Raw genomic sequence first — 18,401 nt, 5'->3', positions numbered from 1 at the left:
CTGTTCTTATAACCTGCCGTTAATATAACCTCCTGTTCTTATACCCTTCCCTTATTATCTGCTGTTTTTATAACCACCCTTATAATCTGCTGTTCTTATAACCTCCCTTATAACCTGCTGTTTTTATAACCTTCCCTTATACCTGCTGTTCTTATAACCTCCCTTATAACCTGCTGTTTTTATAACCTTCCCTCATAACCTGCTGTTCTTATAACTTTCCTTATTATCTGCTGTTCTTATAACCTCCCTTATAATCTGCTGTTCTTATAACCTGCCGTTTATATAACCTGCTGTTCTTATAACCTTCCCTTATAACCTGCTGTTTTTATAACCTCCCTCATAATCTGCTGTTCTTATAACCTGCCGTTTATATAATCTGCTGTTCTTATACCCTTCCCTTATTATCTGCTGTTCTTATACCCTTCCCTTATTATCTGCTGTTCTTATAACCTCCCTTAAAATCTGCTGTTCTTATAACCTCCCTTATAATCTGCTGTTCTTATAACCTGCCGTTTATATAACCTGCTGTTCTTATAACCTTCCCTTATAACCTGCTGTTTTTATAACCTTCCCTTATAACCTGCTGTTCTTACAACCTTCCCTTATAACCTGCTGTTCTTATAACCTTCCCTTATAATATGCTGTTCTTATAACGTCCCTCATAACCTGCTGTTTTTATAACCTTCCCTTATAATCTGCTGTTCTTATAACCACCCTTATAACCTCCTGTTCTTATACCCTTCCCTTATTATCTGCTGTTCTTATAACCTCCCTTATAATCTGCTGTTCTTATAACCTTCCCTTATAATCTGCTGTTCTTATAACGTCCCTCATAACCTGCTGTTTTTATAACCTTCCCTTATAATCTGCTGTTCTTATAACCACCCTTATAACCTGCTGTTCTTATAACCTTTCCTAATAACCTGCTGTTCTTATAACCTCCCTTATAACCTGTTTTTCTTATAACCTTCCCTTATAATCTGCTGTTCTTATAACCACCCTTATAACCTCCTGTTCTTATACCCTTCCCTTATCATCTGCTGTTCTTATAACCTCCCTTATAATCTGCTGTTCTTATAACCTTCCCTTATAATCTGCTGTTCTTATAACGTCCCTCATAACCTGCTGTTTTTATAACCTTCCCTTATAATCTGCTGTTCTTATAACCACCCTTATAACCTGCTGTTCTTATAACCTTTCCTAATAACCTGCTGTTCTTATAACCTCCCTTATAACCTGTTGTTCTTATAACCTTCCCTTATACCTGCTGTTCTTATAACCTCCCTTATAACCTGCTGTTTTTATAACCGTCCCTCATAACCTGCTGTTCTTATAACCTCCCTTATAATCTGCTGTTCTTATAACCTTCCCTTATAACCTGCTGTTGTTATAACCTTCCATTATAACCTGCAGCAGTGCGTTTTATGGAGTCTAAAAATATACCAGGACTTTTGATCATTTTGAATTGAAAAAACATGTATGGTTTTGTTATTTTGGCAAAAGTTTGTTTTTGTGTTTCATGCATAGATCATTCATTTTTGATTGATTTGCATTCTGTGAATGGATCCTGATTGATCTCTTAACAAAATTTTACATCCATTTTTGCGAACAAACAATGAATTTACCTGTAAATATTTTTGCGTCCACCCCAGGAAATTTTTCCATAAGTCTCTTTACCAGATTTATGGCTGGGTCCTGGTCATCAGGAAAACAAAACAGCAGTTCAAACTGAAAATTAACGTGAAAAATCTGTTACATAACTTTATTGGGTTTTTTTATTAATGGAACAAACTATAACTCAAATATTAATTGAGGGAAGTTTTTGGTAACTACTTTCAATATTCATTAAAATTTGAAATCAACAAGTGATGATTTAATTAGTAGTGTTGAATGAAGCACCTGTCCTGATCCTAGTGTTATTGATTACACCTGGAGTCACACTGGGTCAACATTCACCACACTCGGCCCATGGACATGTCAGCATGTTTAAATCAAAATCAATATCCCCACTAACAATGAAATATGTACGACAAAGACCCAGAGAAAATATTGTACACTCAAGTGGACAAAACTGCTTACAGCTTATAACGCTACTTTCTAAAATGTGGACTGAGTTAAAGGGCTGTTTGTTCACATCTGTTGCTGGTGGTCCCAGCTATAAATGGTCGGAGAGTGAAAGCGTGCCCTATTATACTGAATCACTACACAAACGCATTCAATATTTATAAACCAATACTACACCATTCATCTATAATTGGATCCCGTCATCAATGTAGGGGTCAGAGGACAGACAAAATCAATGGAGGACAAAATGGCTGGTATTTTACACAGGTATAACACCAGCTGGAATGTCAGATTAGTGAGGGGAAATAGTATAGCTGCTTAGCTGATGCAGGTCAAGATTTTCACCTTTTTAACCAAAAAGGAGAAACCTGTGGGTTTAAATTTCCCTTATATGGCTAATAGGGTATATCTGATTCCACCATTTCTTTATATTTCGCAAATCTAACTTAAGCAATCATTACAACATGTTGCAAAATTGTGTTGATATCATCCCCACGAAAATAACCAGTTCTATAGTAACAACAAAACACATTTCTTCAGGGCAACAGTGACAAGTTTTCTCTATGAAGAAGATATTTGGGTTTTTTTTTGTTTTCTAAATTACCTTTGGGTACTGCATCCTAAAATGACTTTCGATATTTTCCTCTAAGAGTGGGTCGAGTCCCATTAGTGGTTTGATGATCGACACTCCAGGGTAGCTGTCTGTTGATAGGAAACTGTCAGATTTCTTATGGAACAAGATTCTCCTACAAACAAAGAAAACATTCAGGTAAATCAAACATATCAACTTCTCATAGCTGCCAACTTATTTCTACTGCATAATAATCATAGGGTCCAGGATAGATGCATATTTTCATTTTTATTCCAAGCCTCAGGCTGATACTCAAAGAATCACCCTCATCCGTCACTAAATCTCAGATGAGAGCGAGATTTTCAGGTTTATACCACATCTGGTAAATGTTAAGTTCATAAGCAACAACAGTTTATATTATTGACATTGATTTAGACAATTCTCAGGTAACATCTTTATAATACATTGTACTAATAGTAAATCGTCTGATGACCATTTTTGTTTTTGTCTGCTCAGATGTGCAGGTTTAAAAGTTTGCCATGGGGAATATGCTACTTATGTATATACTGTTAACTACATTTTATATTAAACATACACATACTTCTAATCACTTCAACATAATGTCACCAAAACTGAAAAGCAAAAGCAAGCTCAATGTGTAAAAAAACAGAATAACAAAATGTGACAATGTTAAGACATTAAAATCTTGTACTATTGTGCCAAATCACATGAATGTTTATTTTCAGGGTAGGATTTCTGAACAAAAGACAAATCATATGAATGTTCATTTTTAGGATGGGATTTTTTTGTGGATGGTATTTCAATGGAGAAGAGTACATTTTTTATCTTAAATAAGCACTAGGGCTCTACATAACCCAAAAACACTGGTCTGTGGACGGACAGCGTCCAGTAGGCTTTAACACTTTAACACTGATGAAGTGTTTACCAATGTCTCTGTTTCTATAACACATTTCACTTTTAGCTTTTCAAACAGTTTAGAGTAGCTTCAAATATCAACCCATTTTGAATAATTTTTACTTTTTTTCTTCAATTATTTATGGAATTGCCATGGTTACATTGATCACCTTTGCCACATCATTTGTAAATTCATGTATGAGGACACCTGATTGGCTATCATTTTTTGATTAGTAAGAGGAGTTTTGATTGGCCAAGTTGTTTGGCAAGTGAAGGAAACACATGAAAATAAGAGGCTAAAAGCAGCAGATTAAAATGTGAGAAATAAACCAAGGAAAACGATTGTGTGAGATAGATAGGGGACCACAGAAACAGTGTGTGATATATACCTCCTCAAACAAAATCTGAAACACAGTAAGAACAAACTGGTCACTATAGTAATGTGCTCTGTCCACGATATATCACATCTATAAAGCCAAGGAATCTTCAGAGTACTATACATATAAACCTTATCTATTTGGAGAGCAGTAACATATCAAATAGTGATGACAAATCATTTGCAAACTATAGCTCGTTAATCGGGGAAATTGGTTGTCTACAATCAACTGAAGATTGGTTGATAATCACATATGAACTCCCTCTATACTATGAGGAATAACGCTAGTGTAACCTGCCTAAACTTTGATTAGTGTCTACTATTAGTAAGAAACATGTTTATAAAGTCTATTACAAAGGCATGCACATTTTGTTGATATGGTAGGGATGTGACAAAAATCTGAAATAAACAATGTAATTGACAAAAAGGAAATATTCTTTGTTGCATCAATTGATTAAGAAATTTTGTAATTCACACAAATGGATTGTCTAGAATTGAAAGGGTTACCAAGTGATCATCAGGGTTACCAAGTGATCATCAGGGTAACCAACTGATCATCAGGGTTACCAAGTGATCATCAGGGTTACCAAGTGATCATCAGAGTTACCAAGTGATCATCAGGGTTACCAACTGATCATCAGGGTTACCAAGTGATCATCAGGGTTACCAAGTGATCATCAGGGTTACCAAGTGATCATCAGGGTTACCAAGTGATCATCAGGGTTACCAAGTGATCATCAGGGTTACCAAGTGATCATCAGGGTTACCAAGTGATCATCAGGTTTACCAAGTGATCATCAGGGTTACCAAGTGATCATCAGGGTAACCAACTGATCATCAGGGATACGAAGTGATCATCAGGGTTACCAAGTGATCATCAGAGTTACCAAGTGATCATCAGGGTTACCAAGTGATCATCAGGGTTACCAAGTGATCATCAGGGTTACCAAGTGATCATCAGGTTACAAGTGATCATCAGGGTTACCAAGTGATCATCAGGTTACAAGTGATCATCAGGTTACAAGTGATCATCAGGGTTACCAAGTGATCATCCAAGTGATCATCAGGGTTACCAAGTGATCATCAGGGTTACCAAGTGATCATCAGGGTTACCAAGTGATCATCAGGGTTACCAAGTGATCATCAGGGTTACCAAGTGATCATCAGGGTTACCAAGTGATCATCAGGGTTACCAAGTGATCATCAGGGTTACCAAGTGATCATCAGGGTTACCAAGTGATCATCAGGGTTACCAGGGTTACCAAGTGATCATCAGGGTTACCAAGTGATCATCAGGGTTACCAAGTGATCATCAGGGTTACCAAGTGATCATCAGGGTTACCAAGTGATCATCAGGGTTACCAAGTGATCATCAGGGTTACCAAGTGATCATCAGGGTTACCAAGTGATCATCAGGGTTTCCAAGTGATCATCAGGGTTACCAAGTGATCATCAGGGTTACCAAGTGATCATCAGGGTTACCAAGTGATCATCAGGGTTACCAAGTGATCATCAGGGTTACCAAGTGATCATCAGGGTTACCAAGTGATCATCAGGGTAACCAACTGATCATCAGGGTTTCCAAGTGATCATCAGGGTTACCAAGTGATCATCAGGGTTACCAAGTGATCATCAGGGTTACCAAGTGATCATCAGGGTTACCAAGTGATCAATGCTTACAAATCATGATGACAGGACAGTACACAACAGTACAGGACATGATAGTACATGACAGGACAAGACAGGACACAGGACGCGACAGGACACAGCAGGACGTGACAGGACACAGAACCAGACAGACATGGATAAACGATTCCCTCCCTTAATTTCATTGCAGGAGTATAATAACTGGTATAATTACATTGAAGTCAAAAAGCATCAAAATAATCCTTTGATGTTAAAGTTAGTTTGTATATGGGTGTGCGTGTGAATCAAATACATTTACAAGAAAACTCTTCATATATATGTATAGTCTTTGACACAATTTAACAGACCTACAATGTTATTTACTCTTTCATAACGCATTCAAAAGAATTAATGGTAACCAGATAAAGCTTTTGTAGATTAAAAGTTTGAAATCACAATATAAGTGATTATGTTTAACAACACAACAAAATGGAAACTTACTGGCCCTAATGACTATTTGATGGACCACATATACTATCCAGTGAGGATAAATATAAAAGAACATCCATGTTATAGAAGCTGGCCCTGATTTCTCGAAACAAACTTAAGTCAAAAACTGACTTAAGTCATTAATTTTCATATAAGTTACATAACGAGAAAAACTTAAGTCAGCACTTTTGTTTCGAGAAATCGGGGCCTAGACTGTTATTGGCAGATAATTTCAGGGGAGATAATTTGAACAATTGGAAAACAAGGATGCTGGAGTTGAACAAGGGAGATAACTGACATAGAAGAGAAAGGTAAGTAAATACCATAGGGACGGAGATATGTGGAGCAATAAAAGAGATACCTAATTTGACGTAACAAAACCCAAACAATTAACAACATGATTTTCTAGAGTGATGCAGGTGTGATTTGTTTGTTGAAAAAGGAAAGGGATATGTGGAAAATATGACAAGGGAAAAAAATCAAAGATTAAGAGAAAAACAATGTATAGGACTTACGTTGTGATGAGTGAGACGAAGGTACAGAACACCAACAAGCAGTAGCCGACGGTACTGAGGATGGCGATAAAGAAGATGATGTATGACTGGGTCTGCTCGTCAAGGTAAAACATCTTGGACTGAAAAACAAAATCAGAATTATGATCACCAATAAATCAAACCAAAACTTGAATTCAGGGAAATGAACACTCTGATCACTCCAATTATCTATGTCAAATATGGTCAAGTGGAGCAATTATATATACGGTTTGAGTGACCTTGACCTTATGAACTGTTTCACATTCCTACTCCATACCTGATAACCCAAATGTGTCAAAATATTAAATTTCAGGATTACTTAGCATATCTGGTTTCTGGAATCTTCCAGAAGAAAAAAATGCTGTGACGCAATGTTTTGAATATAAAGTGATTTAAGAATGGTAAAATAATTCGGTGAGAGTAGGAATCCGAGAAATGAGGGCCTGCACCTTCCATAATGAGGTTATACAAAATATTCAAGGTCACATGACTTCATTAAAATACAGTAAATAAACCACTCACTTTAAGACATATCATATTAAAGTTCACAAGATGTTAAAGGCATATCATATGTTAGGTAACATTTAAACAAACACCAGCTTTATTAAAATGCATCTTAGTTGTGAAACTGATGTCAACATGTCCTTTTAAGGGATAATGTATAATGATATACAGTGGAACCTATCATAACTGACATCTGTCTAATCCAGATCATTGTCTATTCTAGCTCATTGTATGGTATTCTAATTCTTAATAACTATAGATATTAAATCCTGTATAATCCAGAAATATGGCTATACCGGCCAAAAATGCTGGTCCTGATGACATATTAGTTATAATGAATCCTGATATCTCTTTGTTACACTTATTATTCTTTTGGATTATGAACATATTGAATTATTTACTTATTGGTTCAATAATGTATTTTTTTGGTCTACATCCAGTTACTGATGAGTTTGTGGTCATAAAATCAACATTATCATTTTATTTGTAACTTGTACTCCAATAACATTATACATTTCATAAAGGTTTTGCTCCTTTAGCTGAGTCTACACTGTAACAGATTTTGCTACCTTAGCTGAGTCTACACTGTGACAGGTTTTGCTCCTTTAGCTGAGTCTACACAGTGACAGATTTTGCTCCCTTAGCTGAGTCTACACTGTGACAGATTTTGCTCCCTTAGCTGAGTCTACACTGTGACAGATTTTGCTCCTTTAGCTGAGTCTACACTGTGACAGATTTTGCTACCTTAGCTGAGTCTACACTGTGACAGATTTTGCTCCCTTAGCTGAGTCTACACTGTGACAGATTTTGCTACCTTAGCTGAGTCTACACTGTGACAGATTTTGCTCCCTTAGCTGAGTCTACACTGTGACAGATTTTGCTCCCTTAGCTGAGTCTACACTGTGACAGATTTTGCTACCTTAGCTGAGTCTACACTGTGACAGATTTTGCTCCCTTAGCTGAGTCTACACTGTGACAGATTTTGCTCCCTTAGCTGAGTCTACACTGTGACAGATTTTGCTACCTTAGCTGAGTCTACACTGTGACAGATTTTGCTCCCTTAGCTGAGTCTACACTGTGACAGATTTTGCTCCCTTAGTTGAGTGTACACTATGACAGATTTTGCTACTTTAGCTGAGTGTACACTGTGACAGATTTTGCTCCCTTAGCTGATTCTACACTGTGACAGATTTTGCTCCCTTAGCTGAGTCTACACTGTGAACGATTTTGCTCCCTTAGCTGAGTCTACACTGTGACAGATTTTGCTCCCTTAGCTGAGTCTACACTGTGACAGATTTTGCTCCCTTAGCTGAGTCTACACTGTGACAGATTTTGCTCCCTTAGCTGAGTCAACACTGTGACAGATTTTGCTCCCTTAGCTGAGTCTACACTGTGACAGATTTTGCTCCCTTAGCTGAGTCTACACTGTGACAGATTTTGCTCCCTTAGCTGAGTCTACACTGTGACAGATTTTGCTCCCTTAGCTGAGTCTACACTGTGACAGATTTTGCTCCCTTAGCTGAGTCTACACTGTGACAGATTTTGCTCCCTTAGCTGAGTCTACACTGTGACAGATTTTGCTCCCTTAGCTGAGTCTACACTGTGACAGATTTTGCTCCCTTAGCTGAGTGTACACTGTGACAGATTTTGCTCCCTTAGCTGAGTCTACACTGTGACAGATTTTGCTCCCTTAGCTGAGTCTACACTGTGACAGATTTTGCTCCCTTAGCTGAGTCTACACTGTGACAGATTTTGCTCCCTTAGCTGAGTCTACACTGTGACAGATTTTGCTCCCTTAGTTGAGTGTACACTATGACAGATTTTGCTACTTTAGCTGAGTGTACACTGTGACAGATTTTGCTCCCTTAGCTGAGTCTACACTGTGACAGATTTTGCTCCCTTAGCTGAGTCTACACTGTGACAGATTTTGCTCCCTTAGCTGAGTGTACACTGTGACAGATTTTGCTCCCTTAGCTGAGTCTACACTGTGACAGATTTTGCTCCCTTAGCTGATTCTACACTGTGACAGATTTTGCTCCCTTAGCTGAGTCTACACTGTGAACGATTTTGCTCCCTTAGCTGAGTCTACACTGTGACAGATTTTGCTCCCTTAGCTGAGTCTACACTGTGACAGATTTTGCTCCCTTAGCTGAGTCTACACTGTGACAGATTTTGCTCCCTTAGCTGAGTCTACACTGTGACAGATTTTGCTCCCTTAGCTGAGTCTACACTGTGACAGATTTTGCTCCCTTAGCTGAGTCTACACTGTGACAGATTTTGCTCCCTTAGCTGAGTGTACACTGTGACAGATTTTGCTCCCTTAGCTGAGTCTACACTGTGACAGATTTTGCTCCCTTAGCTGAGTCTACACTGTGACAGATTTTGCTACCTTAGCTGAGTCTACACTGTGACAGATTTTGCTCCCTTAGCTGAGTCTACACTGTGACAGATTTTGCTCCCTTAGTTGAGTGTACACTATGACAGATTTTGCTACTTTAGCTGAGTGTACACTGTGACAGATTTTGCTCCCTTAGCTGATTCTACACTGTGACAGATTTTGCTCCCTTAGCTGAGTCTACACTGTGAACGATTTTGCTCCCTTAGCTGAGTCTACACTGTGACAGATTTTGCTCCCTTAGCTGAGTCTACACTGTGACAGATTTTGCTCCCTTAGCTGAGTCTACACTGTGACAGATTTTGCTCCCTTAGCTGAGTCAACACTGTGACAGATTTTGCTCCCTTAGCTGAGTCTACACTGTGACAGATTTTGCTCCCTTAGCTGAGTCTACACTGTGACAGATTTTGCTCCCTTAGCTGAGTCTACACTGTGACAGATTTTGCTCCCTTAGCTGAGTCTACACTGTGACAGATTTTGCTCCCTTAGCTGAGTCTACACTGTGACAGATTTTGCTCCCTTAGCTGAGTCTACACTGTGACAGATTTTGCTCCCTTAGCTGAGTCTACACTGTGACAGATTTTGCTCCCTTAGCTGAGTCTACACTGTGACAGATTTTGCTCCCTTAGCTGAGTCTACACTGTGACAGATTTTGCTCCCTTAGCTGAGTCTACACTGTGACAGATTTTGCTCCCTTAGCTGAGTCTACACTGTGACAGATTTTGCTCCCTTAGTTGAGTGTACACTATGACAGATTTTGCTACTTTAGCTGAGTGTACACTGTGACAGATTTTGCTCCCTTAGCTGAGTCTACACTGTGACAGATTTTGCTCCCTTAGCTGAGTCTACACTGTGACAGATTTTGCTCCCTTAGCTGAGTGTACACTGTGACAGATTTTGCTCCCTTAGCTGAGTCTACACTGTGACAGATTTTGCTCCCTTAGCTGATTCTACACTGTGACAGATTTTGCTCCCTTAGCTGAGTCTACACTGTGACAGATTTTGCTCCCTTAGCTGAGTCTACACTGTGACAGATTTTGCTCCCTTAGCTGAGTCTACACTGTGACAGATTTTGCTCCCTTAGCTGAGTCTACACTGTGACAGATTTTGCTACCTTAGCTGAGTCTACACTGTGACAGATTTTGCTCCCTTAGCTGAGTCTACACTGTGACAGATTTTGCTCCCTTAGCTGAGTCTACACTGTGACAGATTTTGCTACCTTAGCTGAGTCTACACTGTGACAGATTTTGCTCCCTTAGCTGAGTCTACACTGTGACAGATTTTGCTCCCTTAGTTGAGTGTACACTATGACAGATTTTGCTACTTTAGCTGAGTGTACACTGTGACAGATTTTGCTCCCTTAGCTGATTCTACACTGTGACAGATTTTGCTCCCTTAGCTGAGTCTACACTGTGAACGATTTTGCTCCCTTAGCTGAGTCTACACTGTGACAGATTTTGCTCCCTTAGCTGAGTCTACACTGTGACAGATTTTGCTCCCTTAGCTGAGTCTACACTGTGACAGATTTTGCTCCCTTAGCTGAGTCAACACTGTGACAGATTTTGCTCCCTTAGCTGAGTCTACACTGTGACAGATTTTGCTCCCTTAGCTGAGTCTACACTGTGACAGATTTTGCTCCCTTAGCTGAGTCTACACTGTGTCAGATTTTGCTCCCTTAGCTGAGTCTACACTGTGACAGATTTTGCTCCCTTAGCTGAGTCTACACTGTGACAGATTTTGCTCCCTTAGCTGAGTCTACACTGTGACAGATTTTGCTCCCTTAGCTGAGTCTACACTGTGACAGATTTTGCTCCCTTAGCTGAGTCTACACTGTGACAGATTTTGCTCCCTTAGCTGAGTCTACACTGTGACAGATTTTGCTCCCTTAGCTGAGTCTACACTGTGACAGATTTTGCTCCCTTAGCTGAGTCTACACTGTGACAGATTTTGCTCCCTTAGTTGAGTGTACACTATGACAGATTTTGCTACTTTAGCTGAGTGTACACTGTGACAGATTTTGCTCCCTTAGCTGAGTCTACACTGTGACAGATTTTGCTCCCTTAGCTGAGTGTACACTGTGACAGATTTTGCTCCCTTAGCTGAGTGTACACTGTGACAGATTTTGCTCCCTTAGCTGAGTCTACACTGTGACAGATTTTGCTCCCTTAGCTGATTCTACACTGTGACAGATTTTGCTCCCTTAGCTGAGTCTACACTGTGAACGATTTTGCTCCCTTAGCTGAGTCTACACTGTGACAGATTTTGCTCCCTTAGCTGAGTCTACACTGTGACAGATTTTGCTCCCTTAGCTGAGTCTACACTGTGACAGATTTTGCTCCCTTAGCTGAGTCTACACTGTGACAGATTTTGCTCCCTTAGCTGAGTCTACACTGTGACAGATTTTGCTCCCTTAGCTGAGTCTACACTGTGACAGATTTTGCTCCCTTAGCTGAGTCTACACTGTGAACGATTTTGCTCCCTTAGCTGAGTCTACACTGTGACAGATTTTGCTCCCTTAGCTGAGTCTACACTGTGACAGATTTTGCTCCCTTAGCTGAGTCTACACTGTGACAGATTTTGCTCCCTTAGCTGAGTGTACACTGTGACAGATTTTGCTCCCTTAGCTGAGTCTACACTGTGACAGATTTTGCTCCCTTAGCTGAGTCTACACTGTGACAGATTGTGCTCCCTTAGCTGAGTCTACACTGTGACAGATTTTGCTCCCTTAGCTGAGTCTACACTGTGACAGATTTTGCTCCCTTAGCTGAGTCTACACTGTGACAGATTTTGCTCCCTTAGCTGAGTGTACACTGTGACAGATTTTGCTCCCTTAGCTGAGTCTACACTGTGACAGATTTTGCTCCCTTAGCTGAGTCTACACTGTGACAGATTTTGCTCCCTTAGCTGAGTCTACACTGTGACAGATTTTGCTCCCTTAGCTGAGTCTACACTGTGACAGATTTTGCTCCCTTAGCTGAGTCTACACTGTGACAGATTTTGCTCCCTTAGCTGAGTCTACACTGTGACAGATTTTGCTCCCTTAGCTGAGTCTACACTGTGACAGATTTTGCTCCCTTACCAGTCTGACACAAAGCTAGCCTAACTACTCTTTATCTACTCTAAAATGATTTCCAATCCTGTCTATATTGTTTACACTCATACTTGAGAATAAAGTACTTGAGTTTCCTTAAGCCTTGTTTATATCCTGTAAATGTTCTAGTGTACATTATCTATAACCTTTATATAAGATAAACGGGCCACCCAGGGCTTCTACACACTTAACAGATACCACAAATTAAGTAACAACTTCATTCATCTTAATCAAAGAGCATAGACAATAAAATTCTTAATTTTCTTTTTACATTTAACATCATACTGACATTGCTACATTTCAAACATCAATTATAATTTCCTCAACAACATTTAGATTGGATCAACAACATTGAGATTGGACAAATAAGTCGAGAGAGCATTAATTACATATTGAACAGCTGCACCTTCTGGCTGCGTACATTTCTATAACACATTCATTTATAGTTGTCTGTATCTTGATCACCACACATAGGAGTGGCAGCTGAAGAATACTAATTAAAGTGTCTGATATTCTATCAATGCCCTTGGCCACTAGGTCAAAGTTCAGGGAAGCTGCTATGTACTGGCTATAGAGGTCTATATGCCTAAAACATTCTATCATTACCTCTGGGTCAAAGTTTAATTAACATATGGGGAAGGTGTTATATACTAGCTATAGGCCATAGCGGTTAGGAGGTCATAGAGGTCAGGCCATAGATCATAGAGGTCAGGCCATAGGTCATAGAGGTCAGGCCATAGATCATAGAGGTCAGACCATAGATCATAGAGGTCAGACCATAGATCATAGAGGTCAGGCCATAGGTCATAGAGGTCAGGCCATAGATCATAGAGGTCAGGCCATAGATCATAGAGGTCAGGCCATAGATCATAGAGGTCAGGCCATAGATCATAGAGGTCAGACCATAGATCATAGAGGTCAGGCCATAGATCATAGAGGTCAGGCCATAGATCATAGAGGTCAGGCCATAGATCATAGAGGTCAGACCATAGATCATAGAGGTCAGACCATAGATCATAGAGGTCAGACCATAGATCATAGAGGTCAGGCCATAGATCATAGAGGTCAGACCATAGATCAAAGAGGTCAGGCCATAGGTCATAGAGGTCAGGCCATAGATCATAGAGGTCAGGCCATAGATCATAGAGGTCAGACCATAGATCATAGAGGTCAGGCCATAGATCATAGAGGTCAGACCATAGATCATAGAGGTCAGGCCATAGGCCATAGCCATCAGGCCATAGATCATAGAGGTCAGGCCATAGATCATAGAGGTCAGGCCATAGATCATAGAGGTCAGGCCATAGATCATAGAGGTCAGACCATAGATCATAGAGGTCAGGCCAAAGGCCATAGCAGTCAGGCCATAGATCATAGAGGTCAGGCCATAGGTCATAGAGGTCAGGTCATAGATCATAGAGGTCAGACCATAGATCATAGAGGTCAGGCCATAGGTCATAGAGGTTGGACTATAGGCCATAGAGGTCAGACCATAGGCCATAAAGGTCAGGCCATAAGGTTATAGAAGTCGAGCTATAGGTCATAGAGGTCAGGCAATAGGCCATAGGGGTCGGCCAATAGAGGTCAGTCATAGAGGTTGTTGAACTGGTTTTTCCTAAGGAACTGACCTACCCCAACAAAATCTGTCTTGTCCCTGAATGACCCTTGGTGTTAGTAGGATTTCAATCAATATACCTCAAACACTCACCATTGACAAATAACAGTGTACTTATATCTTACATCCCAAAATATTCATCAATAGGCTTAGGTCAGAGGTTATTCTTAAGGAACTCTGGCTTTCATCACCCACCATACAAACACAATTGTTAATAAGTTATGCAGTACATGGAGCCTCAACTCACATCATTGACAGGTATAATATTTCATGTATTATACAACTACACCACATTAACCCAGTGGTCACACCCTAACTTATTTACACTCCTATTACACTGTCATCAGTACAATACCTACCTAAATATAGGACTTGACATTCAATTTGAACAGAAATCGTGATTGTGATTTATCTACCAGTCACAACTTGTAACCCCTTAAAGCCAGCAGATACATATTAAACAGTACCAAGTTACACAAGTCCAGTTGGTAAGGTTTAGGAAGGCGGAGGGTCAGACCGACATAAAACAAGGTTTAGGATGGCGGAGGGTCAGACCGACATAAAACAAGGTTTAGGATGGCGGGGGGTCAGACCGACATAAAACAAGGTTTAGGATGGCGGAGGGTCAGACCGACATAAAACAAGGTTTAGGATGGCGGAGGGTCAGACCGACATAAAACAAGGTTTAGGATGGCGGAGGGTCAGGCCGACATAAAACAAGGTTTAGGAAGGCGGAGGGTCAGACCGACATAAAACAAGGTTTAGGATGGCGGAGGGTCAGACCAACATAAAACAAGGTTTAGGATGGCGGAGGGTCAGACCGACATAAAACAAGGTTTAGGATGGCGGAGGGTCAGACCGACATAAAACAAGGTTTAGGATGGCGAAGGGTCAGACCGACGTAAAACAAGGTTTAGGATGGCGGAGGGTCAGACCAACATAAAACAAGGTTTAGGATGGCGGAGGGTCAGACCGACATAAAACAAGGTTTAGGATGGCGGAGGGTCAGACCGACATAAAACAAGGTTTAGGAAGGCGGAGGGTCAGACCGACATAAAACAAGGTTTAGGAAGGCGGAGGGTCAGACCGACATAAAACAAGGTTTAGGATGGCGGAGGGTCAGACCGACATAAAACAAGGTTTAGGATGGCGGAGGGTCAGACCGACATAAAACAAGGTTTAGGATGGCGGAGGGTCAGACCGACATAAAACAAGGTTTAGGATGGCGGAGGGTCAGACCGACATAAAACAAGGTTTAGGATGGCGGAGGGTCAGACCGACATAAAACAAGGTTTAGGAAGGCGGAGGGTCAGACCGACATAAAAGAAGGTTTAGGATGGCGGAGGGTCAGACCGACATAAAACAAGGTTTAGGAAGGCGGAGGGTCAGACCGACATAAAACAAGGTTTAGGAAGGCGGAGGGTCAGACCGACATAAAACAAGGTTTAGGATGGCGGAGGGTCAGACGACATACAACAAGGTTTTGGATGGCGGAGGGTCAGACCGACATAAAACAAGGTTTAGGAAGGCGGAGGGTCAGACCGACATAAAAGAAGGTTTAGGATGGCGGAGGGTCAGACCGACATAAAACAAGGTTTAGGATGGCGAAGGGTCAGACCGACATAAAACAAGGTTTAGGAAGGCGGAGGGTCAGACTGACATAAAACAAGGTTTAGGATGGCGGAGGGTCAGACCGACATAAAACAAGGTTTAGGATGGCGGAGGGTCAGACCGACATAAAACAAGGTTTAGGAAGGCGGAGGGTCAGACCGACATAAAACAAGGTTTAGGATGGCGGAGGGTCAGATCGACATAAAACAAGGTTTAGGAAGGCGGAGGGTCAGACCGACATAAAACAAGGTTTAGGATGGCGGAGGGTCAGACCGACATAAAACAAGGTTTAGGAAGGCGGAGGGTTAGAACCGACATAAAACAAGGTTTAGGATGGCGAAGGGTCAGACCGACATAAAACAAGGTTTAGGATGGCGGAGGGTCAGACCGACATAAAACAAGGTTTAGGATGGCGGAGGGTCAGACCGACATAAAACAAGGTTTAGGATGGCGGAGGGTCAGACCAACATAAAACAAGGTTTAGGATGGCGGGGGGTCAGACCGACATAAAACAAGGTTTAGGATGGCGGAGGGTCAGACCGACATAAAACAAGGTTTAGGATGGCGGAGGGTCAGACCGACATAAAACAAGGTTTAGGATGGCGGAGGGTCAGACCGACATAAAACAAGGTTTAGGATGGCGGAGGGTCAGACCGACATAAAACAAGGTTTAGGATGGCGGAGGGTCAGACCGACATAAAACAAGGTTTAGGAAGGCGGAGGGTCAGACCGACATAAAACAAGGTTTAGGATGGCGGAGGGTCAGACCGACATAAAACAAGGTTTAGGATGGCGGAGGGTCAGACCGACATAAAACAAGGTTTAGGAAGGCAGAGGGTCAGACCGACATAAAACAAGGTTTAGGATGGCGGAGGGTCAGACCGACATAAAACAAGGTTTAGGATGGCGGAGGGTCAGACCGACATAAAACAAGGTTTAGGATGGCGGAGGGTCAGACCGACATAAAACAAGGTTTAGGATGGCGGAGGGTCAGACCGACATAAAACAAGGTTTAGGATGGCGGAGGGTCAGACCGACATAAAACAAGGTTTAGGAAGGTGGAGGGTCAGACCGACATAAAACAAGGTTTAGGATGGCGGAGGGTCAGACCGACTTAAAACATGGTTTAGGATGGCGGAGGGTCAGACCGACATAAAACAAGGTTTAGGATGGCGGAGGATCAGACCGACATAAAACAAGGTTTAGGATGGCGGAGGGTCAGACCGACATAAAACAAGGTTTAGGATGGCGGAGGGTCAGACCGACATAAAACAAGGTTTAGGAAGGCAGAGGGTCAGACCGACATAAAACAAGGTTTAGGATGGCGGAGGGTCAGACCGACATAAAACAAGGTTTAGGATGGCGGAGGGTCAGACCGACATAAAACAAGGTTTAGGATGGCGGAGGGTCAGACCGACATAAAACAAGGTTTAGGATGGCGGAGGGTCAGACCGACATAAAACAAGGTTTAGGATGGCGGAGGGTCAGACCGACATAAAACAAGGTTTAGGATGGCGGAGGGTCAGACCGACATAAAACAAGGTTTAGGATGGCGGAGGGTCAGACCGACATAAAACAAGGTTTAGGATGGCGGAGGGTCAGACCGACATAAAACAACCTGTAAGGAAGTGGATAGGAAGTTAGTGTACACACTGTCACCATCCCACTGTATTTAAGGGTCAAGTTTGTGATCATGTTAACGAAAAAAAACTAGCTATTTTGTTCATCCCATCAAAAACATGTAAATTACACCTTACAAGAGGTGTTGTGTTCATGGTTATAAAAACCTAGTAAGTAATGCTTTACAAGTTGGCTAAAATCTCTGTGTTTATTTTGGCTGAAATAGTACAAACTGAAATATTACCCCAACAAACAAATTATTTACACTGTAATGCAATCATGAAATAGCCCACACAAAATAGAAACACAAAAAAACACACACAGATCCATTCATGTTATTTCACAAATAAACCTGAGGCTTACAACAGGAAAAATGTAAATAAAGTCACCTTTTATACTATATATATATAGCTAATACCCAATACATTTATAAAGAATATATTATGTATATTCAGAAAACTTGACTCAAACTTGTTGGAATAAGCTATAAGATTTACTATTAAAACGCTGACATATACATCACAAAATTGATTTCTGTAGCTTCTATCACATCCTCCAGACGATGTGTCATAGTCAGGAATTATGTAGCTGTGTACAGAAATCTGTATGTAAAATCAAACTATTTTATATCAGGTACGACAGCTGTCTACAACATGCTGCCTTATATTTACTATAACATATCTGTACGTATGAGGGACTGGAAATGTTACTCAGAAAAGCTTGTCAACTGTAAAACCTGCCTCAGTGACTACCTCTGTATAAAGACCACCTGCTTAATAAAACCACCTCTGTATAAAGACCATCTGCTTAATAAAACCACCTCTGTATAAAGACCATATGCTTAATAAGACCACCTCTGTATAAAGACCATCTGCTTATAAGACCACTTTTTAGGGTGCCACATTGTCCATTTTAACACTATTAGCCCTGTGTATGAAGACCACTTAGATATAAACACATTTTATTTCTGTCCCTTGGGTTGTCTTTATAC

General features: G+C 40.9%; 2 protein-coding genes across 8 annotated transcripts in view; both read right to left on the bottom strand.

The window, feature by feature from the left end:
• The window catches only part of LOC138332853 (ceramide glucosyltransferase-like), a 57,803-nt gene that overhangs the window by 11,896 nt on the left and 27,506 nt on the right, over positions 1 to 18,401 (bottom strand). For all 7 annotated transcript variants that reach the window (XM_069280808.1, XM_069280813.1, XM_069280809.1 and 4 more), the window contains exons 3-5: positions 6,557 to 6,675; positions 2,669 to 2,810; positions 1,626 to 1,728 (exon numbers count right to left, since the gene is read on the bottom strand). In XM_069280808.1, coding sequence (XP_069136909.1) covers positions 1,626 to 1,728; positions 2,669 to 2,810; positions 6,557 to 6,669 — 358 coding nt within the window. In that variant the 5' untranslated portion in view covers positions 6,670 to 6,675. The remainder of the gene's footprint in view (positions 1 to 1,625; positions 1,729 to 2,668; positions 2,811 to 6,556; positions 6,676 to 18,401) is intronic.
• On the bottom strand, positions 13,235 to 14,065 carry LOC138334010 (uncharacterized). Its single transcript, XM_069282732.1, has one exon. It carries the CDS (start codon positions 14,063 to 14,065, stop codon positions 13,235 to 13,237), a length of 831 nt encoding a protein of 276 aa, XP_069138833.1.

Source organism: Argopecten irradians, chromosome 10 (assembly GCF_041381155.1).
Source record: "Argopecten irradians isolate NY chromosome 10, Ai_NY, whole genome shotgun sequence".
Classification (NCBI taxonomy): domain Eukaryota; kingdom Metazoa; phylum Mollusca; class Bivalvia; order Pectinida; family Pectinidae; genus Argopecten; species Argopecten irradians.
The sequence above is the reverse complement of the archived record's forward strand: the minus strand, read 5'-3'. Positions and strand labels throughout refer to the sequence as shown.